The sequence below is a fragment of the Gopherus evgoodei genome, chromosome 12 (assembly GCF_007399415.2).
Source record: "Gopherus evgoodei ecotype Sinaloan lineage chromosome 12, rGopEvg1_v1.p, whole genome shotgun sequence".
Classification (NCBI taxonomy): Eukaryota; Metazoa; Chordata; order Testudines; family Testudinidae; genus Gopherus; species Gopherus evgoodei.
In genome coordinates, this window is record NC_044333.1 from 7,638,277 (window position 1) to 7,664,162 (window position 25,886).

Below are 25,886 nucleotides of genomic sequence, written 5' to 3' on the forward strand. Positions count from 1 at the left end.
AGAATGTGAGAAAACATTAGGGAAGTGGGCAGGGGATACTGGCAGGAAACTCACACATGGAACAAAGAATCAGCAGATAAAAATACCATCGAGCAGAGGAGAGTTCTCAAGAGACAGCACGGAAGGGGGACGGGGAGAGAGTGTGCAGCAATAACTCTGGGGTTACCTCAGCCAATGAGCTACAAGAACTAAGAGCACTGGCTGTTTTAGCAGCAGATCTGACACCTCCTCAATTAGAGCCCCTGGCAGCAGTGCCCAGGGAAAGGTTCTCTAAGGAACATGAGAGCCCAGCTGGAAAGGCTCTTTCTGCTTTGGCCACTTCTCCTGTCTCTGTGGATGGGTGAGTTTGTGGGGTTTGACTCTTTCAGAGAAGAGAGTGTTTCAGGGGAAGGAGGGATGAACCGTAACAAACCTTTCTGTGGAATTAAAGGGCATAGAGAGGTAACGACTGTGTTATCAGTTTTGATCTAAGCATCATCATTGACAATCAATTTACAGCATTTTCTTCTTATACCAGGTGTGCACTAGAAACTCCTGTCAGCACAGTCCTGTCACTGAGATGAGAAGTGTGATTTTTATGATGTTCTGCATCAGCAAAAGCCCCAGTGTAGATGTGATACCAGCTGGAAAGTGTTGTGGCCAGTGTAGCTTATTGTGCTGAAGGAGCAGGTGGACGCTGTACAAGCAAGAGCACTGTTCCCCTGCTCTGAGCTGTGTCTCCTCGAGGAGGGCTTCCCGGTGTAGTTAGAGTAGCAAAGCTTTTCTAGCACAGATCAGGTCGTAGTTTAGACAACAATGGACTGATCTGAATTCACGGCTGGCAGAACTCCACTGCCGTCTATGGGAACAAATCAGTGGAGATGTTGGCTGCAAAGCTGGTAAAGAAGCTGTTTTATGGTCGCCCTAGATTCTGCCCTCCCTGCTCGTGCTGAGTAGCCCCACTGGGAATGATTGCACCTTGCCCCAGCCCCCTTTGGCAGCTAACTCTTGGGTTCCCATCCCACTTCCCTTGCCAGCGCACTAAGATGGGTCCCTAAACTTTTTCCATCATGCCCCCCTTACCCATAATGGAACATGTCTGGGGCCTCTCCAGGAACCGTGATTGGGAGGCGCAGCTGGGAGCGGAGAGCCAAGCTGCAGTCGGGGCTGGGAACTGAGGCTGGGGTCGGAGCTGTGGCTGGGTGTGGAGCCATGGCTGTGGTCAAGGCGGCAGCCAGGAGCAGAACCGGGAGTTGGGGGCTGACACCAGGGCTGCGGCTGGGGATGAGGCTAGGAGTGGACCCACCACCGGGGCTGCCAGTGGGGCTGCAACCAGGGCCCTATGTGTGGCTGGGGAGAGCTCCCTCCCTAACCCCCAAGGGGGCTGGCCTTGGCCCCACCGTGCCCCCCACCTCTCGCACAGTCCTGTACAATTTGGGCACCACTGCCCTAAGGACTCCATGACAGGCTCCCTGGCCTCAGTACCGCCCTCCTTGGGATCAGTTTATATCACAGACATCGGGTATTGACCTATAACAAACACCCCAACACACGGTCCATTTATTACCCCCAGTGCACACAGTCCTTCAAATCCTGCACCATCTCTTCTAGAGACATAGCACACATCCTGCTCTGGCATCACCATGACACCCGGCCTCTTCTATCCTTCAGCCTGGACAGCCACCCACCCCTTCCGCCTCTCTGCTGGGAGTTCCTCCTCCACAGGAGAGCAGCCCTCACTCCTCCGTTCCTCTCAGACAGGCCAGCAATGAGGCCCTGCACTGGCCCTCAGCAGACACGGCGGCAGAAACTTCCAGTCTCCAGCTCCAGTTCCGGTGGTTGCTGTGATGCTGGTTCTGCAGTGCGCTGCTCCCCAGGGCCATCCCCAAACAGCCTCTCTGCAGGAATCGCTCAGTGGTTTGAGCATTGGCCTGATAAACCCAGGGTTGTGAGTTCATTCCTTGAGGGGGCGGGCCACTTAGGGATCTGGGGCAACATAAGTACTTGGTCCTGCTAGTGAAGGCAGGGGGCAGTACTCAATGACCTTTCAGGGTCCCTTCCGGCTCTACGAGATAGGTATCTCTCCATATATATTATAAATGGACCCAGGAGGTGCTGTAGCTGCTCTGGCAGCATAGCCTTTTTCAATTACTCGCTTCACCCCAGGTCACCTCTTGCCCTTCACCCGGCAGCTGGGTCTCTCCTGATGTGGGGGAGTGCCAATCCCCACTCAGCAGATCACCATGCAGCGCTGTGAGCTCTGCACTCGCTATGGTTCCCACTATCTGGTCAAATTTCTTGTAAGAGAAGCAGGGAGATGAGGCATCCCCTGAGGTGCAGTTAGAATCTTTGACTTTGCAGTCATCTATCTTCGGCCTCTTGGTTCCCTCTCCGCATTGTTCTGCAGCCCAGTTGATCCCCAGTGCCAGCAGCTACTCACACAGTTTTGTAGACACCATCTGTGATGCATGGCTAGAAAGGGTTAACCATCCTGCAAAATAAATAACCCACAGAAGACATGTGGGGAGATCGTGTTAGTGTGTATTTACAGATGTATAAGTAGGGTCAACAGTGAAATCAACAGTTGCAATCCATGCTGTATTCTGATAATTCAGAGGTCAAAAGAAGATCCTAGGATTTAAATGAACTGTAAACATGGGATATCTCAGTATTTATCTCTCATTGAAATGTATAGTAAAAAATCTGTGAATGGTGGAGGAAAATGAAATGGCCTTATGTAAATTTGTGCCAGTGATAGACCTCCTTCAAAGTCATCCTAATTATCTTTTGTTCCCTGAGGAACTCCCAACTTGTCAAAGAGTCCTGATTCTGTCATCTCAGATCTGCTTAGGCTTCATCAGGGGAAGTTTGAGTCGCAAGACTGAGGTCCCAGTTATGCTGATACGCCCTGAATATGAGATTTGGACATTGGACTATAACATATGAACTGAATTCTAAAGGAACTCTTTGCAACTATCTCTGCTGTGAATCTGCACCTCAATGGACTGAACTTATGTCTGTATGTATATTGATCTTTTAACCATACTCTCTTGTTTTTTAATAAATTTTAGTTTAATTAATAAGAATTAGCTGTAGCGTGTATTTGGGTAAGATCTGAAACATTCATTAACCTGGGAGGTAATGTGTCCGATCCTTCGGGATTGGTAGAACCTTTTCTTTTCTATGATGAAATAAGATTTACAGACATTTTCATCGTATTTGACGTGGGTACCTGGATGGAGGCCTGAGGCTGGTTCACTTTAAGGTCTGAGTAACCAGTGAGGTGATAAAGAAGCTGTTTTATGCTGAGTTGGTGAATCTAAGTATTGGAATACCCACCAGCTTTTGGGGGTTTGGAGCCCTATTCTTTGCAGTTCACCCTAATTGAGTGACCACAGCTGGCCTCCACTAGGACCCCGGTCACAGTGGCGCAGTCGTGCTGGGATACACATTACCACAGGTTAATTGGGTTTTTGGATGAGAACCACACACTTGTCAAAAAAATTAATTTTGATATTGGAGAGTTTAAGGGTTAAAAATCAGTTACTGTGAGTGACCTAGGTTTTTTCTATCAGGATCTTGATCCTGGAAGAATTGTGCTCACAGAGGGGACTGTCTTTTAAGATAAAGACCCCAGAGCAGGAACTGAAAACTCTGTGAATTGTCAGTGATAAGGAAGCAGACCCAACAAAAATACTTGCAGTGAGAAACCAGCAGCTAGAACTTGAACAAAAGCAAAAATAGCTGCTATGGAAGGAGAAGCTGCTGGCAGAGAACGCCTGCATTTTGAACGTGAACAAAGAATGGCAGATATTCGACTGCAGGAACTGGAAACTAAGGCAAAAATGGACAGACTTGAGCTCTAACTTAAACGAACATAGGAACAACAGGAACTGAATCATCCTGGAAAGCCAGCTCCTCTCAACAGCGAGCATGGAGATAGAATCTATCCAGTTTGTAACAATGTTGGTTTGTTTGACTAAGCAGTTGTCTGTGTGTAACCAAATTTTTCCGAACACTGACACCTTTTATGTAAATGCTTTTGCTGACAGCTTGGGTGAAGGTAACCCCATAACTTGTGCAGAGAATGTAAAAGTCAAGGGTAAAAGCTGTTCAGGACCAATTACAGCTTCTAATATCATTCTTTTTTAAAGCAGATCTTGCCAAAGAGGAAGATTACTTACCAAATCAGAGTGTGAATACTGTAATCCTCTATGAGTTTACTGTAAGTGTGCCTTTAGCCAGAACCCAGCTCCAATGGAATGGTGTTACACATGACATTATAGCTGATGTAAGAAAGTTATTGCCTAAGGATCTTTTCATTGGGGATGACATTAAAGCTTTGTTCAGTCAGGTTGACATAAACCAGGCACAGGAAAGAGATAGTCCTGTACCTGTGTCTACTAGGGACAAGGATTTGCCTGTGGAGGGTTTCTTCAAATGTTTGTATGAGGAAGATAGCTGTTTATCTGTGCAAAGAAGCAATGCATGTATAGAAGAAATTTCTGAGTGTCTATCTGGTATCTCAGAAGCGAATCTGGTGTTAGATAAGGCTCAGGAAGATGTTTCTCTAGAGCAAATTGATGGTGATTGGATTAAAGCCCTAACTGAGGAAGGAAGGGGTATAGTCGTGGTGAGTGATAAGTTGTTGGCTAGTAAAGCTTGGGAAAGTCAGCCTGAGCCAGGTAAAAGTGATGGGCTTAAAGTAGCTCAGTGTAATAAGACACTATTTGTGGACACAGCAGTTTATCTGTTAAGGGAGGGGAAGGCAAAGAAAGTTTAGATGAGCAGAGGCAGCCTTCTGAGCTGATGGCTTTGTCTAATCAGCAGTTTGGGAAGGCCAGGTTAGTGGAAAGTGAGTATCCCTGCACCTTACTTGTTTCCAGTGTGGAGAATTGTAACAGTGAAGAGACATAGGAACATTTCCTTAGGAGTAATGATTTGCGCATGAAGGGAGCTATCCCAATCTCAAAGTAATGGTCTGTGAACAGCCATGTGTGCTGTGACAAGGGAAAGGATATCCCAAACTGTTTGTCTGTTTGAGGGAAATGTTTCTCCAGCTCTTTTCTGTTTGTAGAGCAGACAGAAGCAGCCTGTCAGCCTATGATAGTTGAAAATCTGTCAGTTAACCTAAAGTTGGTTCTGGATACAACTAAAGCCCAGGAAGGAAATGGTCCTAAATTTGTGTCTGCTAGGGATGATAACATTGCAGGTAGGTTGCATCCAACTGATGTCATAAATAGCTCCCAAAGACCAAGCAATTCTGGTGCTTCTATTTTACCTGTTGCTAGTGTGGTGCTGGGTAAAGATATGATAGCCTTGTCTGATCAGGGTGATGATATAGCTAGGGCACAAGGAAAGCATGAAGATAATTGGATTATGGTACCCATAGTGGAAACTTGTAACAAGGAAGAGAGTGTTTCTAATTTTGTGACTATGAAGTCTAGCCATTTACCTGAAAGGGTTTTTTGTGAAAAGCCTCCTGATGGGCCAGAGGTGATACTGGATGTATGTGAAACTCAGAAGGAGTTTGGTGATTTGTCTGTTGTGCCAAAGTCGGTTCTGGACATAAATAAAGCTCAACAAGAACCTGTTGCAGTGCATGACATTGCAGAAGGAAAGGGATTTCTGGGTGAAGTCTTTGAGGTCTGTGAAAAGTCAGTAGCTGTGCCTAGTGGGGGGAAAAGCAATTGTTTCCATTGACTCTTAATGGGCCATTGTTAATAGTAAACAATCTCTCTTCTGAGGAAAGTGTTTTGGTGCCTAGTGGCAAAAGTCTTTCAAATGAAAATGAATCCACTGAATTTGCTTTGAAAAAGTCCCTGGTGGGGAACTTTGAGGAGATTTCAGATGGAATAAAAATTGTTAGGGTGTTTAAACAGCCCTATAAGCTTAACCAGCTTGTCGAAGAGACAATGGTGTTGGGACAGGAGTGTCTCCGTATTGATTCTTTGAGTAAACAGTCTGTATCTCTGGTTCAGAGGGAAGACTGGACAGCTGAATCTGCAGAGCAGGAGGACAGCTGTGCAGTGAATCTCTCGAGAATACAGGGGAGACCAGGCAAGCTCTCATCTCCAGATATTTTGGATATGACTTATAGTCTCTTGGTGGACTTGAGATTGATTCCCTGTAGAACCAGAGGTTAGTAATGGAAGGTGAAAAGAACCTTGAGTCTAACATGCTAGTGAAAATGGATGGTCTCTATTTAAGACTGTGCACCTGACCACCCCTTCCCTCCAGCCTGCATCTTGTATCATCATTTGCACCTGTACAAAGGAAACAAAGCAGAATTGCTGTATTTTACACACATTTTGCACAGTATAACTGGCTGCACAAGGTGCAGCAGAATAACGGCCTGTGTTTCAGGCTGTCATAGTTTCATAGATTTTAAGGCCAGGCAGGGATCATTATGAACATCTACACAGACCTCCTGCATAACACAGGACACAGAATCTCACTTAGTAATTCCTGCATCAAGCCCAGAACTTTTTTGAGCTAAATCACATTAGAAGCAAGAAGATGACCAAGGACAGGGTAGGCCCATTATTTAACAACGGGGCGGGAGGGGGAAGGGGGAACAGTAACAGAAAGTGTGGAAATGGTAGATGTGCTAAATGACTTTTTTGTTTCAGTTTTCACCAAAAAGATTAGTAGTGATTAGACGTCTCTCACAGTGAATGCCAGTGAAAATGAGGTAGGATGTGAGGCTAAAATAGGGAAAAAACAAGTTAAAAATTACTTAGACAAGTTAGAGGTCTTCACATCACCAGAGCCTGATGAAATACATCCTAGAATACTCAAGGAGCTGACTAAGCCATTGGCGATTATCTTCAAACAGTCATGGAAGACGGGAGAGATTCCAGAGAACTAGAAAAGGGCAAATCTATTGTCCATCTATAAAAAGGGAAATAAGGACAACCTGGGGAATTCCAGGCCAATCGGCTTAACTTCAGTACCCAGAAAGATAAGGGAGCAAATAAGCAATCAATTTGCAAATACCTAGAAGATAATAAGGTGATAAGTAACATTCAGCGTGGATTTGCCAAGAACAAATCATGTCAAACCAACCCAATAGCTTTCTTTGACAGGTTAGCAAGCATTGTGAGTAGGGGAGAAGCAGTAGATGTGGTATATCTGGACTTTAGTAAGGCTTTTGATATTGTCTTGCATGACCTTCTGATAAACAAACCAGGGAAATACAACCTAGATTAAGCTACTATAAGGCAGGTGCATAACTGATTGGAAATCCATTCCCAGAGAATAGTTATTATCAGTGGTTCATCGTCAAGGTGCAAGGGCATATCGAGTGGGGGTCCCACAGGGATCAGTTCTGGGTGCAGTTCAGTTCAATATCTTCATCAATGATTTAAAAAATGGCATCGAGAGTACACTTATAAAGTTTGCAGATGATACCAAGCGCGAAGGGGTTGCAAATGCTTAGGAGGATAGGATCAAAATTAAAAATGATGTGGACAAACTGGAGAAATAGGATGAAATTCAACAAGGACACTTAGGAAGGAACAATCAGTTGCACAAATGGGAAATGACTGCCTAGGAAGGAGCACCGCAGAAGGGGATCTGGTGGTCATAGTGGATTATCAATTAAATATGAGTCAAAAGTGTAACATTCTGGGATGTATTAGCACGAGTATTATAAGCGAGACACGAGAAGTAATTCTTTCACTCTACTCCATGCTGATTAGGCCTCAACTGGAGGCCTCATTGTGTCCAGTTCTGGGTGCCACATTTCAGGAAAGATGTGGACAAATTGGAGAAAGTCTAGAGAAGAGTAACAAAACAGGACCTCTGAGGGAAGTTTGGAAAAAATTGGGTTTGTGTAGTTTGGACAAGAGAAGACTGAGGGGGGACATGATAACAGTTTTCATGTACATAAAAGATTGTTACAAGGAGGAGAGATAAAAATTGTTCTCCTTAACCTCTGAGGATAGGACAAGAAGCAATGGGCTTAAATTGTGGCAAGGGCAGTTTAGGTTGGATATTAGGAAAAACTTCCTAACTGTCAGGATGGTTAAGCACTGGAATAAATTGGCTAGGGAGGTTGTGGGATCTCCATCACTAGAGATTTTTAAGAGCAGGTTGAACAAACACCTGTCAGGGATGGTTTAGATAATACTTACCCCTGCCATGAGTGCAGGGGACTGGACTAGGTCCTTTCCAGTCCTACAATTCTATATTCTATGTTGATTAAAAAACAGCACCATACAAAATCAGAATATCAGAGGCCTTACAGAAGTCTAAGGGTTAGTCTACTCTAGATGTTGCTGCGCCACTATAGCATGTGTGGTGAAGATGCTCTATGCCAACGGGAGAGCGCTCTCCCACTGGCACTATAAATACACCTCCATGAGAGGCAGCAGCTGTGTCTGTGGGAGAAGCTCTTCTGCCAGCATAGCGCTGTCCACACCAGTGCTTAGGTCGGTGTAACTTGCGTCGCTCCAGGGGTTGCCCAGTCACCTCCCCGAGCGACATAAGTTATACCAATATAAGTGGTAGTGTGTACAAGCCCCAAGTATATCATTTCAGTTACCTTCATCAACCAAATTCATCATCAAAAAACTATATCAAGTTTGTTTGTCTGGGATTAAAGTCAGATTTACCAGCTGATAGTTTTTCAGGTCACCCGTTTACCGTTTTAAAATACTGGCACAACAGTAGCTTTTTTTCCCTGTTCTCTGGAACATCCCCATTGTGCCAAGAGTTATTAAAAACAAAATGGTTCTGCAAGCTCCTTGGCCAATTCTTTTAATGCTCTTGGGTGCAAGTTATCCAGTCCTGCAGAATAAAAAAAGTTTACCTGTAACATTGCTAATTTACATCCCACCTAGTTACTGATGGAATAGAAACTATTTCATCAGCACTGTAAGACAGGAATACATCATCCTGCTCTTTGTATGCAGCATTCTGGGTTTTTGAGTACATAAGTCATAGCCTCTCCGCTTTGTCAACATTGGGGATTTCACACCAGTACTGTGTTGGATGGAAACTGCTATTTTCATTGTCTTTGGGGAACGTGAAGTTTTTCATTGCTGTGGCCCATGCAGTACAAGGAAGTCCCTCAGGCTGCTGCTCAAGTGGGTCCACAGTCCTGGATTATCTACTCTTAAGGAACTAAACTCAGCAGCAGCTGTTTCTTGTGCCTCCACCACACTCTTCTCTGAGCTACAATTTTCTTCAGGAATGTGCATGGTTACATCCATTTGAGATGGCGATGTGGTTGCTGCAGTAGCTGTCGGGTCACCTGCATTCTGACTAACTGGAAGATCAGGCATCTCCTCACCACTCACATCCTCACTGGGGCCGGAAGGCTCACCATGAACATTTGTGTCTGTGTATCTCAGGAGAGCTCCTTCCTGCTTAGATAGAAAAGTTTCCTTTGCTTGCTTTCTTTTTCTGTATGCTGCCCCAGAGGGGCGTTTTCTTCTTTCACTCATGACTGCTGTTCTGTGCCAGCTATAGTGGCTCTCAACACTCAGTTGAAGAGGACAAATAAGCAGGCTGGTAGCAGGGCCTGAGTGAGGGAAGATATCAGCATCTTAAGGGCCTAACTGGCTCCTACTACTTCAGTTGACTGCCTGTTCTCCTCAAGCGGGTTCAGGAAAGCATCAGGAAACAGGAAGCTCCCTGAGAAGCTGGTGTGAATCAGTCCAGGCTCCTGGGGGTGCTACATAAGAGGCTTCTCCTTCTCTCTCTCCCTGCAGCTCCAGCTGCTTTCTGTTATTCTCTTTTCTTCTGCCTGCCTGTTATGTCTCCTGGGCCCTCCTTCTTCCAGCGCAGCACTCCACCATCTCTGTGCATCCAGAGCAGAGAGAATACAGATGCACCAGCAGCAGACACAATTTTCTACACTCTGGATCCTAGTGGCGCCCTCGCGCCCTCTCTGGCACCTGAGGCGGCTGCCTCAGTTCGCCTCATGTGTATTTTACTTCCCCTTTCCTTAGGCCCCCTACATCTTTCTATCCCTTTCCCAGGGCCAGCGCTACCATTTAGGCAGCCTAGGCAATCGCCTAGGGCACCAGAATAATTGGTGGGCGCCGTTTTGCCCAGAAGGGGGCGGCAGGCGGCTCCGGTGGAGCTGCCGCAGTGGTGCCTGCGGAGGGTCTGCTAGTCCGCGGCTCCGGTGGAGCTGCCGCTATCGTGCTTGCGGACGGTCGGCTGCTCGCACGGCTCCGGTGGACCGCCCGCAGGCACGACTGCGGCAGCTCCACCGGAGCCGCGGAGCACCGGACCCTCCGCAGGCATCACTGCGGCAGCTCCACCGGAGCCACGAGACCAGCGGGCGGGGCGGCGAAATTGCCGTGCGCCTAGGGCGCTCAAACTCCTAGCGCCGGTCCTGCCCTCTCCCCTGCTTTGCACACACTCTCTCTCTCCCATCCTCTCTTTTCCACTCCCAGCTCTCTGTTTCCTCAATCTTCTCCCCGCCATCACCTGCTTTTTGTCTTGTGTCTCTCATCTTTGTCTCCCTTCTTTGAACCCTCCCCCCCAATTCTTTGTTTGGCCCATTGTTGTTGAGATTTGCCTCTCTGGAGCAAACACTCCACTGTGGGGCCTGCAGGCCCAATTCCCTGCATCTGGGCTTCTCTCTAGATCCCTAGGAGCCACCCAGTGCTCTCTGGCTGGCACTTAGGGAGAGGCCCCATGGAACCCGTATGGCAGGCTGGAGCCAGTGGGGCAGGTCAGCTAACAGTGCCAGGAGGGCCTGTGCAAACTGCCCAGTCTGAGCCCTCCCCACTCACCGCTCTGAACTTCATGCCATGACCTTCAGCAGAGAGTTCCTGCTCGTGCACTTTTAGAGAAATGGAAACAGTCTGCAGTGGATCATTTGCAAACAATTTTGTTTGATTTAATTCTTCCTCCTGTTGCAATAATTTCAAATAGTGACACTGAACTTTGTCTTTCAGGAGCCACAGAAAATACTGCTGCTGTCATTGTGGTTAATCAGACACCTCTTTCTATCCGTGCAATGGAAGGGTCAGAGTTCACCATCAAGTGTACATTCAACACAAGCAATAATTCAACCAGGTGGTTTGTTGAATGGAATAAAATCAGAAACAATGTAACAGAAAAGGTGTCCAATGGAACAGATCGAATCACATCAGCAGATAAAGAAAAGAGGTCTCTTTCCCTCACTGTGAAGAAAGCCAGCGTCACTGATTCTGGAACCTACGTGTGTAGGGTTGGGAGCAAAGATGTGATATATCCTGGGACCGGAACCCAAGTGACCATTGAAGGTAAATACCAGCATTTCCTTCTCTGTTCTACAAAACCCTTCGGGGAGCTCAGGACACTGGGCTGGTTCCAGGGAGCTGGGCCAGGTGGTGCTGGGGGAGGTGGAGCAGCACAAAGCGTAAAGAGCAGAGCTGTGGGCAGAACTGGGGGACATTCTGTGGTGCGTACAATGGTCCTGATCCTGCATTCCACTGATTTCTGTGGGGGGTTTGGCTGCACAAGGAATGCAGGGTCAAGCCCCAGATATTCAAAAACTGTTTTGAGATGGGGTGAGGGGAGGTTTCTAACTGGGTGATCCTGTGAGACCTTCATTCAAGTTGATGGCATCTCTCTTTGTCTATAATGCAATAACTTTTGCACGCAACATGCAATCACTTCCAAAATTTCAAGAAATAGAGGCATCAGTGGGCAGAACTCTATTGATATTGGGGAAATCAGACAACCCAAAGAGAAGTAGTGGGGGACACATGGAGCCCCTGCTCTGCTTAGCAGACCAACAGCTTCCAGCAAAGCCACCTCTGTTACTGTCTAGATCAAAGAATTAGTTGATGTAGAGTGACCAGATAGCAAGTGTGAAAAATTGGGATGGAGTGGGATGGGAGGTAATAAGCACCAATATAAGACAAAGCCCCAAATAGCGGAACTGTCCCTATAAAGTCCAGACATCTGGACACCCTAAATTGATGGCACCAATTAACACTTTCCAGTAGAACAACATTCCTGTCTCATCTCTGCTCACCCCCCAGTGGAGTGTAACATGTTGCCACCCTGAATGATTTATCTCCCAGCCAGAAAGAGGAGAAATAATAATGGTGGAGGAAGGGCCGAAGGGCAGTCACAGAGCCCATGTCTTCGGGGTTGGGCATGGGTGACTCTGGAATGGGGGTACGGATGGAATGGTGGTGCAAACAAAACTCCTGGCATAGGGGGAGAAAAGAGGAACCTGGGATGGAGGTAAGGGGGGTAGGGGTGCGCACAGAGCGCAGTGAACATTTAGATGAATTGGTAATAGATTCGGTGAAACCTTTTGCTTCAATGCCTTGGCTTTTCCCAACAAATCTAAGTCTTTCCAGATAATTTGCCATCAGCTCCGCTGTGCGTAGTGAGAGTCCTCGTGCCAAAGAGTTTACCATCGAAATAGGCAAGTCAATAGACAAAGGGCGGGAGAAATGGACAGAGGTACTAACGGTAGATTGGGAAGTGAGAGAGAGATTAAAGGCTACATCCACAAAGAGATTTAGGCCCTAGTCCATCCATTAGGTGCCACTGTGATCCTCAAAGCTCCTGCTCAGCTGCCAGCTAGCCTGGGGGTACTTAGGTTTCCACTGGTAAAATCTGTGCTAAAGAATTGTTGACACACTTTCCCTATCCTATAAGCAGAGCCCAGCCCAAAATAACAGCTGCATCATGATCCTCACCTGGCGTTTCCTGCCTGATTTCCATGGACAGACCAGCAGGATGAGGAAAGACAGAGACTTTGACCTTTAAAACATTTTCAATACAATCAGTGCAGAAATACAGTAAAATGGGAAAATGAATTATGAATTCAAAAATAACTTAGTACAAAATGCATTTCCAATAGCCCACTACTGAATAAACTGGTCCAAATTGCTAATATTAGCTAAACTCCCAATAAAGGTGTAAAACCACTAAAAATCTAAAGAAACAAAGAATATTGGCAACCCCAGTATCAAATAATTTACATCATCATCTACTTTTTAAAATGGCCATCTTTGCTTGAGCCAAAATACAGTTTGCAAGGCATACCACCGATTTACTTGTGAACCTGTATTTAACAGTAAAATTAAACACCGTAAAAGAAAAATCAAGAGCCAACGACTGAAAAATACCCTAAAGTAATACAGATAATGGCTGTACCTTGGAACAAGACAGAAACACGAAAAACAGTTACCTCTGTGTTACAATAAGGATGTGACACGGACGCCTACAAGGTCAAATGATGCATAAATACATGTATGGCAATAGACCTGTGAAGAATTCTCCATTGGAGGTCACCCATCCTCTTTGCAATTGGAAGCTTGTGGCCAGTTCACCAGGCTGGATGGATACAGTATACAACCAGAAGCTGTCTTCTCCATACCAAAATGGGATTAATCAACAAGCATTTTAAAATAATGAATCTTTACCGCGGGCATATAGGATGACTTATGTCCTGAGCTATTAAAACTAAATTCAGAAGACTCGCTGAAAGCAAGAAAACTCCCAGGCTTGTCAATCCCAACCCACAGCAGGAGCAACACGCAAGAAAAGAGAAACATCAGGAACGGCTCGCTCAAGGAGGCGCCTAACAGATGGGCAGTCCCACCCCTAGGAAGGGCTGATTCCATCTCTGACAAAAATTGAGAAACCCAGTGAACTGAATGAAAACTGAGCTTGACAGCCAAGGTATCCATGAGACCCATCTCAAATTAGCTGCCTGATTGCGTACTTCCGGTTCCAAAGGAGGTAAGTGGTTGACTGGTCAGTTCATAACTCAGGTGTCCATAACCCTCAGGTTCTACTGTACCTGAATTCAGGAGACTAATGTGGGCTCAAAACCAAAAGCACAAAGGATATGAAACAAATATCCATGATCTACATGATGAAAAGCAGGGGTGGCTCCAAGCACCAGCACGCCAAGCGCATGCTTGGGGCGGCAAGCCACAGGGGGTGCTCTGCCGGTCGCTGTGAGGGCGGCAGGCAGGTTGCCTTTGGCAGCATGCCTGCGGAGGGTCCGCTGGTCCCGCAACTTTGGCAGACCTCCTGCAGGCATGCCGCCGAATTCGCAGGACCAGGGATCTCCCACAGGCAAGCTGCCGAAGGCAGCCTGCCTGCCATGCTTGGGGCAACAAAATACCTAGAGCCACCCCTGGTCAAAAGCCTTCTCTTGATCAAGGGAAAAATCATCCCAATGTGCAAATCATACATTTTTGAGGCTGAAATTACATCTAGCAATAGGAAAAGGTTATCAAAAATGGACCTGCTGGTGATGCAATAGGTCTGATAAGGGTGCATGACCAAACCAATCACAGTTTTCATTTATTTGTCAAGGCCTTTGAAAAAAGTTTATGGTCTAAGCAAAGCAAGGACACAGATCCACAATTATTCCACCTCCCCCATGTCCCCCTTCTTAGGCAAGAGGGTAAGAATCACTTGATGAGAACTGATTGGCAGTATCTTTTCTTTGATGCTCTCTTGAAATACCTGGAGTAAGTCAGGCCCAAGAAGAGTCCAAAAGGCCTTATAAAACTCAACCACCAAACCATCAGTACCAGGTGCCTTCCCTGGAGCAAAGCCATTTAGGGCAGAAGTCAATTGTGAGAGGGTCAGGTTGTGCTCAAGTCTGTCCACATCCAACATTGAGATCCTAGGAAGAGACTTCAGGAACCATCAAGTCTCAGATGGACACTGCCTCTGCTGCATACAGGTTTGAGAAAAAAGAAGTCACAGCAAAGTTCCCAATCCCCACAGGATCTGAAACCTCTCTGCCCATTGACGTCTTGAGGTGGCCAATCATCTTCTGTCCAACATGTTCCTTTTCCAGGCTTAAGAAAAACTGAGCAGGTGCATCCACTTGAGAAAGGCCCTGAACTTGGGCTCCTTACAGTGCACCCTGAACTTGGCTATTAAACAGGTCCCACAAAAGCTGGTTTTTGTATTTCAAGCTCTTGCAATCCAGCATCATTACTGCCACGAAAGGCTTTTTCCAGTTCCATGATCTCCAACCCTGACTCCTCCATACTCTGGCAAAGGCCCAGGGTTGTCTGCTGCATGTTTTGCTGACAAAAACATTTAAATATTAATTTTACCCACCTCCCACCATTGCCACAAGGAGGGGAAACATTCTTTGAGGCAACCCAGGCTGCTGAAAGTGCACATCTTGTAAAAGGCGAGTGTTAAAATGTAAGTATGGACAGTGGTCTGGCACAGAAGGAAGAAACAACACAAATAAGACCAAACCATGATCTGAAATCCCAGTAGGGACAATACAACTAGACAGCAAATGAGACAAGTGATGAGTAAAACCAGAAAAATGGTCCAAACAGGCCATAGAGAATTCCTGAGCACTCAGTGGATGTAGTTCCAGATGATACCTACCTAATCTCTCATTAAGAGAGAAATTAAAATCACCCCCCAAAATTAAAATATCAGTTGTCAAACAATTTATCAAAAGAACCTCCAAGCTCTCTGAAACACAATACACCCAGTCTTTCCCTATAGTAGGAGAATAGACATGAATCAAAAACAGATGAGATTGCTCTAAGTAGCTCAAACCATCAATAAACAGCCTGGAACAACTTCCTGAATAGCCATCGAATCAGACTTCATCCTATCCTTCATCCGATCCGAAAAGTCTCCCCTCTCCAATCAGCAAGACATCGATTCAGTTGCCAGCATCTGTGTGGGTCTCTTGAAAAAATGAAATGTTCCCGTTTTTCTGGGATAAAGAGACGTAAATGTTTTAAATGTTTCTGCACCCATTGATATTCAGAGAGCTGCCAAACCTCATACAAAACCACCAAATTCTCCTATATCCTTTAATTCCCAACATTCCCATTGATCAAAGAGACATTCACTTTGGTGGTCAGTGTTTTCAATCTATACTGCTTCCATCTGTCAAACTCAGACACAGGGATATGTCTCATCCTGAGCAGACAACAAAAGCAGATTAAGGTCAGGAAACTAATCTGCCACCTCTACTCCACGTTTCTCCTTAGTCTCATCCACAAGCCTACCCATAGTATCTGGGTACGTCCCCCCACAGGGAGTTCAGGACCCAAAGAATCTGTGAGTTCATCATCCCCCATTTCTCAGACTCAGAGTGATGACTGACCTCTAAGTGGGAACCTCAGAGGGACCAGAAGGAGCTGCTGGGACTGAGGGGACAATACGAATACCTGAGAAGTCTCCATGCCTACAACTAAAGAACTATTCTCAGCAGCCCTGGCCAGTGTTAGTGATTTAGAAGGCTCACAACTTACCATGAATTGTACATTCAAGACAGTCAATAACCACAGCACCATGTATGTGCGATGGTATAACTATGGGACCAAGGGACTTAAGCAAGAGCTGGTGAATGAGAGCGAGGTGATCACAACCCTGCATTTGGACAATGGGTTTGCCTCTCTCACTTTGAAGAATGTGAATTCATCTAATACAGGAACCTGTGTGTGTGAGGTGGGGATCACAGCAAGGAACCTGTCTGTGTCAGGAGCTGGAACCCTGGTGACCATCAGTAAGTATCAGCAGCCTCATACGTGTTTTATTCTATGAGATCCAGATACTATCAGCTTCCTACAGAGCGAAGGAGCAGGAGCAGGGAAAGCCGTGCTGAGAACAGTGCTTAGTCTGTGCCAGGGCTTGCCAGGCTTGGCAATCCATAGCCCCGGCACTCCTGGGCTTGCTGCATCAATTATGAATGTAAAAAAAACATTGCTTGAGCCCTGGCACCTCTTTCACTACAAATTAAGCACTGCCTGAGACACAGAACCAGAGACAATCACTGGCAAGGATTCCTTTAAGCTGCTCTATGTTATGCCCAGGACTGAGCTTCGTTATGACAGCCCCCAAAGACTGGGCAGGGCAGGGCATAAGGCATCTGGAGCAACACTCGGTGCACCGGAGAATCTGTTCCTCTTTTCTACATTGATTCTTTTACTGCCCCTGATCATCATAGTATCTGAGGCCCAGATTTACAAAGGTATTTAGGCATTGCTTCACTCAGCACTGGAAGGCCTAAGTGACTTAGGAGCTTCTCTCATTGGAAGTCAATGGGGCACTAAATCATTTTTGAAAATGAAATTTTGGCTGCTCCACTCAGCACTGCAACATGTAAATACCTTCTAAAAAAAATATGGGCTTGAGCAGCTTCGAGCCATGCATCAAACAATGTGACTAGCACCTGCCAGGTGTGGTCCTTTCTCTCTCTCATCCTCTCCCAAGAAGGGGAATTGTGTGTGCAGTGCAGCATTTAGAGTGGGGTTTTTTAAAGCATTTAACTGACACCCACAGCTGAACTTGATGCTTGTGTAAATACAGATGTTCAGCAGTTGTCAACAGAATTACTGTTTTGTGGAGGCAGTGAAGGTTCTAGTTAGTGCTGCAATCTGGTGCCAGTTCCAAGCATCAGGAAGCATAAGAACAGCCCTACTGGGTCAGGCCAAAGGTCCATCCAGCCCATTATCCTGTCTGCTGATAGTGGCCAATGCCAGATGCCCCAGAGGGAGTGAACCTAATAGGCAATGATCAAGTGATCTCTCTCCTGCAATCCATCTCCATCCTCTGACAAACAGAGGCTAGGGACACCATTCCTTACCCATCCTGGCTAATAGCCATTAATGGACTTAACCTCCAAGAATTTATCTAGTTCTCCTTTAAACCCTGTTATAGTCCTAGCCTTCACAACCTCCTCAGGCAAGGAGTTCCACAGGTTGACTGTGCACTGTGTGAAGAAGAACTTCCTTTTATTTGTTTTAAACCTGCTGCCCATTAATTTCATTTGGTGGCTCCTAGTTTTTATATTATGGGAACAAGTAAATAATTTTTCTTCATTCACTTTCTCCACACCACTCATGATTTTTCAAGCTGAAAAGTCTGAGCCTCGTTAATCTCTCCTCATATGGGACCCATTCCAACCCCCTAATCATTTTTAGTTGCCTTTCTCTGAACCTTTTCTAATGCCAGTATAGGTTTTTTGAGATGAGGAGACCACAGCTGTATGCAGTATTCAAGCTGTGGGTGTACCATGGATTTATACAAGGGCAATAAGATATTCTCCGTCTTATTCTCTATCCCTTTTTTAATGATTCCTAACATCCTGTGTTAAAGCAAAAACCCAGGGCTGAAGCTGAAGCCTGAGCAATGTAGCTTCGTGCGGGCCCCAGGCAATTGCCCTGCTTGCTATTTCCTACCACTGGCCCTGGCTTTTATATGCAGAAAATCAGTTGTTGTGGCACAGGTGGGTCATGGAGTTTTTATAGCATGTTGGGGGGAGGCGGGGGGGGGGGCCTCAGAAAGAAAAAGGTTGAGAGCCTCTACATAACACATGGAGGCAGAATTAAGGTTGTGCAAGTGATAAGGGGGAGGGATAACTCAGTGGTTTGAGCATTGGCCTGCTAAACCCAGGGTTGTGAGTTCAATTTTTGAGGGGGCCATTTAGGGAACTGGGGTGAAAATCTATTTGGAGATTGGTCCTGCTTTGAGCAGGGGGTTGGACTAGCTGACCACCTGAGGTCCCTTCCAACCCTATTATTCTACAACACTCTAGAGGCTCATGGAACCCTGAAAGTGAAGATGCAGTGTGGTGTCTGAGCACTGCTGACTGGGGTAAATTCTGATTTTGTAATGGTGACCACTGGCAAGGAGCTTTACATAATTTGTACATTTCAGAATCCTCCTGTTACATCTCTGGAGATATTTAAGAGTAGGTTAGATAAATGTCTATCAGGGATGGTCTAGACAGTATTTGGTCCTACCATGAGAGCAGGGTACTGGACTCGATGACCTTTCGAGGTCCCTTCCAGTCCTAGAATCTATGAATCTATATGTAAATTCTATTGTTATGTTAAGAGATATAAATCTTGTAGGGTTTCTGGTTTCCTTCCTCCCCTACTGAGCCAGTCCCTGCCCAGTGACAGATCCATGCCCCTAGCCTAGGTATGGAGTCCCATTTATCCTGTGGATTGGCAGGGGCAGGGTTAATGAAGCCATTTCCCTTGGGATGAGGGGAATTGGGAGAGGTTTCATGAGTCTAGGGTGGGAACCATAGATGGGGTCAGTTAGCAGAATGTTGCTCTCAGTAAGGGCTCTGGCCAAGTCTCTAGTGTCTTGCTCTGCTAGGGATTTCCTACTCCTGCAGCAGAGTCAGCGGGCTGGCTGGCCTCATGGGAAGGTTCCCCAGGAGAGGGCTGAACCCGGCCCGGTGACCCCACAGCTCCCAGCAGCTGGCATAGGAAGAGGAACCTGCTGGGAAAAAGGGAGGCCAAGGAAACTGCCTGTGACACAGAAGGGAGTGGAATATTAAGTGGGGGGAGAAACAGTTTTTCATCTTTATACTGTCTCTGCCGTCCCTTTATTTATCCATCAGCCTCTGTCCCTCCTTTAGAGGCAAATCTGTCCCTCTCTCCATCCCTGCATCCCACAATGACAAGTTTTTCTTGATTTCAGATAAAAGGAGCAATGCCTCCCATGTTGTTTTCATCATCCGGATGGTTCTCGGGGCCCTTGTTGTAATCTTGGCTGTGATTATTGTTACAGAGTGCGTGATTTCAGAAAAGAGGGGTGAGTGAAATGTCTGCAATGCAGTCACTGTGTAGTGTCAGCCACAGAGTTCAAGTTACACATGAGGTCCTTCTGCCTTTTCCTTCTGGGCAACCTCCCAGTCCCAGTGCGTTGAAATCGAAAAGCTGTTTCAGACCTGGCTGAGACTGTTTTCTTGGCCTGGCTGTTCTAGTTTGTGTCTAACACTAAATCACTGCATTTCAGAATTAGAAGCACAGAGTTTAGGTTCCTGAAGGTCTTTACCTCTCAGGTCTCCCTTTCACAGCACCGATGACCATTTCCTATCGCTGTGTCTGTCCAACGTGCCCTGTTTATCTCTGGCTGGCTGGCATGCACGGGGCTAGTGCAGCACTTGGACAAGTGTGATGCACGTACTGCAGGCGTATTCTTTAGGTTCTAACTTACTGAGTGATTTTTCCCCACAGCTGCTGTCAATCACACAATATGAGGATCAGCTGTTACAGCGTACATCTGGAGATGGAGATCTCAGACACCTGGTACCAAGGCATCCCCCCAACACCGTGTTGATCATCCTGCCTGCCAGATTCTGCACCTGCAAATAAACCTTGAACTGAATGGAGGTTCACAGGTGTTCAATATAAGGAGACTCCTCTCTGACACCCCTCTTTGAGGCAGCAGAACCCGGTGATTGCTGATGGCTGAGGCAGTCTCAGTGGCTTCTGAGCCATAGCAAAATAGGAGATGAACATTTCTGTCACCTAAAGATTCCCCTTTGTGCTACCTAGCAATCACTTTAGCGGCTCATGGAACCCTTGAAGTAAACATGCTCAGAACGGGGGCCAAAAACTCTTCCCTATAATTGGTTCAGCTGCTTGTCAGTCAAAGAGAAAATGGAAACATCTGCTGGGAATTGCTGTTCCGTGGGTTCAGACACCCCCTTGCTGAAGTCAACTGGCGCACAGTTAAGCACATGCTAAGCGTTTGCAGGATTGAAGCCTCTATAAAGGACCATGTTTTTATAACTGGGTTTATTAATTGTTTTACACATGCTGCTCTAATAGTTAGATTGTCTTACACCCGAGGCTAAGGCTATGCACTTCCAAAGTGTTTTAATACAATTCTGATAACTCTGCCTATTCTTGATGTCCTTATAAATACACAGTCCTTTTTTAATCTTTCTGTGCTCTTGCTCGCACCGATTTCTTGTGGCAGTGAGTTCCACTGTTTAATCACACATTAGGTTAGAGTATTTCCTTTTCTCAGTTTGAATTTCCCACCTTCCAATTCAGTTGAATCTCCCCTTATTCTCATGTTGCATGACAGGGAGAACAGAACTTTCCAACCTACCTTCTCTAGACCAATTAGTATTTTACATGTTCCCTCCTGTTCAATCACCTTTCTAAGGTAAACAATCCCAGTCTTCTCCATTTCTCTTCCTAGTAGAGTTTTTCAATGACCTTGATCTCCCTCATCGCTATTCTCTGAACTCTACAATATTGTTTTTGAGAGCAGGTGAGCCAGACTGAAATGATATTCCAGATGAGGCTGCAGCATGGCTGTATATAAAAGTATTATAATTTTTTTTTTGTATTATTCACCATCCCATTCTTTCTGCATCCTAACCAGAAAGATTTCTGCTAGTTCAGTGTTTGAGGAGGGAGCTTGGCTGTTCTCAGTGGTGGCAGGTGACAGAACAAGGAGCAATGGTCTCAAGTTGCAGTGGGGAAGGTCTAGGTTGGATATTAGGAAACACTATTTCACTAGGAGGGTGGTGAAGCACTGGAATGGGTTACCTAGGGAGGTGGTGGGATCTCCATCCTTAGAGGTTTTTAAGGTCAGGCTTTACAAAACCCTGGCTGGGATGATTTAGTTGGTGTTGGTCCTGCTTTGAGCAGAGGATTGGACTAGATGACCTCCTGAGGTCTCTTCCAACCCTAATATTCTATGATTTTAAGTGGCTTCACAGATGCCAGGTCCCATGGCACAAGGATTATATTAACTTGTACTCTGTACAGATATTGGGCCAGATCCTGCTCCCATTAATTTCAACCTCTCCCCCACCCAGACCAAAAAATATCTCCAAGGTTACCACGGCTGTGTCCAGGTCCCTGTCTATCCCCTGCTTCTATAGTCACAGACTCCAGCCCTGCCCTCGCCTTGCTGCAGAACTGTGCTCCAGCCTCTAAGTTTCCACTAAAAAAGCATCACACCATTCCCCCCTTCACCCTGAATTCAGGAAAACATGACTGAAGAAGCTGAGGGATTTCCAACCTGCTACCCCTGAGCACTGCAGCATCCAGGGACCCTGTCACAGCATTTAGATGCATCAGGCCATGGGGTAAGAAGGGTCCTGGCTTAGCCTGAGGCTGTTGATCCCTTGAGAATGTAACCAGTTATTTTCCTCCCTTCCCAAGTTTGACCCCTTGCATTCCAGGGCATTGCTTATCTACCCATGGGGGTGCGGCGCTGTTCTCGTTCAACAGAGCAAACTCTCTCCTTTATGGGTCAGTCACTGAATATGCAAAACTTAGTCTGTCTGAGGGGGGCCAGCTTTGTCTGGGCACCTGTAACTTATCGCCTGGACGCGGCGGCAGGTGGCTCACTTCAGGGAATCTGTGATCATAACTGCAGATTTCATACTGCTGCGGCCAGCTCCTTCTGGAGCGTGCAGGCAGCATGTCAGCATTGGGTACAGAGAGGCCAAACCCAGAACCAGCCCATCCAGCCCCAGCCCCCATGAGCTTTGGGTGGGCAGATAAAATGGGACGAAGAGCCTAGCTAATGCTGAGCTTACGAAAAACCTAAACTAGGGCTGTGCATCATTTTTCTCTTCTTTAGCATTAAAATCCCCCCACACACACTGTACCTGTGAGCAGTGTGCTTCGTCTTTACCCATAGTCCCTGGGACACAAGTTGCATGGGGATTACTCGTAACGTGGGGGAAGAGAATCAGGGCCCTGCACAGGGATGGCCTGATCCCATTAAGCTTTGGGAAAGTTGAGTTCATGCAGGATCCCACTGAGAAGAAAGGAAGCTTTAGAAGTTTAGCAGCAAAAGTTTGCTCTGCCCCGTGATTTGGGTTCAATTTTTCACAGTGTGCAGCCCTGCCGAGAGAAATTGGAAGGGGCACAGGATGCTGTAAAAGGCAACAGGAAACCAAGCTGCAGAAGACAGAATCAGCCTGTAGAAATTCCCAAAGAGAAGAATTAGCTAGACACAGCACTGCTGGGGGAGCATGGAGAGAGCGGGGTTCAGCCCGGGGTTACTTTACTGCTGAGAACAACCAACAACATCTGCAGTGTCAGAGTTTGGGCAACTGCACCTAGACTTCAGTGGCCAGCAAGGGCACCTGTTCCCAGGCTGCCAGCTCCCCAGTGTCACCTCTTGGGCAGAGACTGCAGCCCTCTCCCCTCTGACCAGGGTATTTCCAGGCTGTGCAATTTCCTGCCTTCACTATATTACCTCACGACAGACAGGTTGGGCAAGGAGACCTGCTTGTCTCCTTTCAGAGGACGTTAATAGGTGTAATTGCTACACTTATAAGGTACTATGCACCACTGCCTGTGTGAGACCCTATACCCCATGTTCACCACATTTATAGGGTTCTGATATATTTTGTACAAAGTATGCCTTGTGAGATATCAGTTGAAAACTCATAATGTGCTGAGCATAATTGTCCTGTTAAATGTGTGCATCAGTATTGGATATGGCATTATACAACTTTTGCTATATGTTTGTTACTGAAACATGTTGTAATTCTGGGGAACACTCACAGACTAGCTTCCCAGCATCAACAAAGGACTGACCACAGGTGTTAGAAAACTATTAGCTATTGAAGCAACCATTTGCCAGCAGCGGGGACTGTAAACAAAAGATTTGCATATCATCCCTCACGTACAAAGATAGTGTGAACAAAAGATTTACAGTTCACCTGGAAGATGCTTCAAATCTCCCATAAACCACAGGCTGATTGTCTCCTCTCCTTGTTGGGGTGCAGGTAATCCTCACAGAAAGAAGGGCATAAAATAAGAGACAATGGCTTCCCCACACCCTGTCCTCCCTATCTCAACACATGGTGGCAGGAGTGTGTGAAAGACAAGGAACCATCACTGAAGTGTGCGTGGGAGGGGACTGGGGAGGAAGGGGACTTGGCCGGAAAGCCTTCCAGTTAGTATGGCCTGCGGAAAGTTTTGGGGAGAGAGAGACCTTTTTGCTTTCAAATCTTATTCAGCTTGGTAAAGTTGAGGAGTTAGGATACAACCACAATCTTTTCTCTTCTTTTCTAACCAGTGCTGACTTTTATGCCGCTCTCACTTAAAATCTCTTTCTGGTTAATAAGCTTGTTTCATTCTTTTTCTAAGCCAGTTTGCTTTTGACTGGAGTGTTTGGGGGATCTCTACGCACGTTAAAGGCTGGGGCATGTTCATCATCCCTTGATGGAATGACAGATGTCTAATGAGTTGACACCATTCAGGCATGGGAGGTCCTGAGCAGTACATTATGCACAGTTCTGGGGTGCAAGGCTGAGACTGACGGATATGTGGGTGCCGCCCTGTGTCTATTCATGACTAGCTGGGTGTAGCATTCGTGGATTCAGCTGGGCCTCATTTTGGATGCTGGTGGCTGAGAGTGAACAGAGCAGCTAGTCACTGTTCACTAGCAAAGCATTGTCAAAGGTCTCCCGGCTAGTGAGCGACGGGAACACTGCTTGTGCCCTGGGGGTGTCATACTACGCAAATCTATTTCTTCTTAAATAAAAACACTCCAGGGAAAAACATTAAAAACAATGAAAGAACCAACATACATGGTAATAAGCTTCCCAGCAATCACCCAACCCTAACATGGGCTCTGGCCCCACCCAAGGGCTCTCCTTGTTCATCATAGCTTCAGCTCAGAACAAGCCCCCTGCCCTTCCAACCCTTCCCTCAGAGCTAGGGTCCTCTGTGGATCTGGGGTCCTGCTCATTGGCTGGAAGAAGGTCCTGAGCCAGTTTAAAACCAGGCTATTTCTCCAAAAACCCTTTGTCTATTAGTCCCTGGAGAATCTAGGTTGAAGTAGTATTTGTGCTCCTCTCCGAGGGGGGAGAGTTCAAAGGGCTGATGACAGAGGAAATGCATTAACATCCCCTGTCCCTACTCCAGAAGGTATGTGCAATGCCACAGTAACACACAGGGTGGGGGGGAGAGATAGAGACAAAACATTGTTTCTGTAACAAAGTTTCTAGCACATACCCAGGCTCTCTGAGCCACTTGAGTTCCTGCTCTGGGTCCTGCACAGTGGACTAGGTCACGTTTTCAAAACCCAGAGAGTGTTTCAGTCTGAATGATCCATTTTAGTTTGGGGAAAGCAACAAAGAACAAAGGTAAAGCATCCCGGAGGGAATCACAACGTGCTAATCAGTAACTACAGGCACTTTGAACTAATGCCCAGGGAAGGCAGAGACAGAGAGATTAAGGGAGGCCACTGCTTTTCTTTTAAGGTGCAAAGGACAGATGACAGCCTTGCAGGTATGTACAACTGACTAAAATCATTGAGTTCATCCTGCAGCCAGCTGTGACAGGATGCAGCTCACGCGAGCTAGTGTTGGTCCATCCCATGAATGGGAAGGAGCTGAAATAGGATGAAGTAAGAGGCCCAGCTCCTAGAGTCACGGGTTTACATGCAAATCTCTGCTTTTGTTTCCAAAAAACATGGTTTCTAGCCCTCATGGTTGCAGAGGAAAGCTTGAAAATATGACACCCTACAGGGTAAAAAACATGAAGACAAATATCATGATTTTGGGAAGGTGGATTCATGTTTTTTTAAGATCAAGGGTTGGCAATAGTGTGCTTCCCTGTGATGCTCAGATTTCAACCTCTCCTCCTAGAATGGATAGCTCATCTGCCCCCACCCCCAAGCTTTGGAGAGGGTCTGGTACTTCCCCTCTCTCCCAAGGAAGCCTGTTTAGCCTTTCCTCTCCTCGCTGTCTCCGTCAGGATTCAGACATTACAGACCTCGTGTTCAATCAGAGTCCAGCCAAGATCAGGGATTCGGAAGGGTCAGATCTCACAAGGGAGTGGAGATTCAGGACCCCAGAAAACCCAAACCCCAGAGACGTGGAATGGCACAAGCACAATGGAACTGGAGGAAAAGGAGCTAATGAGCGAAAGGGGCTTAGGTCACAGCTGCTCGATATTTGGAAGAGGGTTTCACACCTCTGAAGAAAGCAAACAACTGACACAGGAACCTACGTGTGTGAGAGGTGGGATCACAGCAAGGAACCTGTCTGGGACAGGAACTGGAACCCAAGGGACCATCCCTGGGCAATGCCAGCAATTTGCTACCTGCCCAGTGTTGTAAGCCCCAAGTAACAAGGGACTTAGAGGATGAGTCCACTGAGCACCATGTCAGAGCTCAGCCTCCGCACCTTCCTAGTCTCC

At 46.5% G+C, this 25,886-nt stretch overlaps 1 gene segment (V, D, J or C); it reads left to right on the forward strand.

The window, feature by feature from the left end:
• Positions 1–133: 133 nt before the first annotated feature.
• Positions 134–25,676, forward strand: LOC115660450. The segment is given in 3 exon segments: positions 134–340; positions 10,899–11,228; positions 25,443–25,676. Coding segments are annotated over 3 exon segments (555 nt in total).
• Positions 25,677–25,886: the final 210 nt, after the last annotated feature.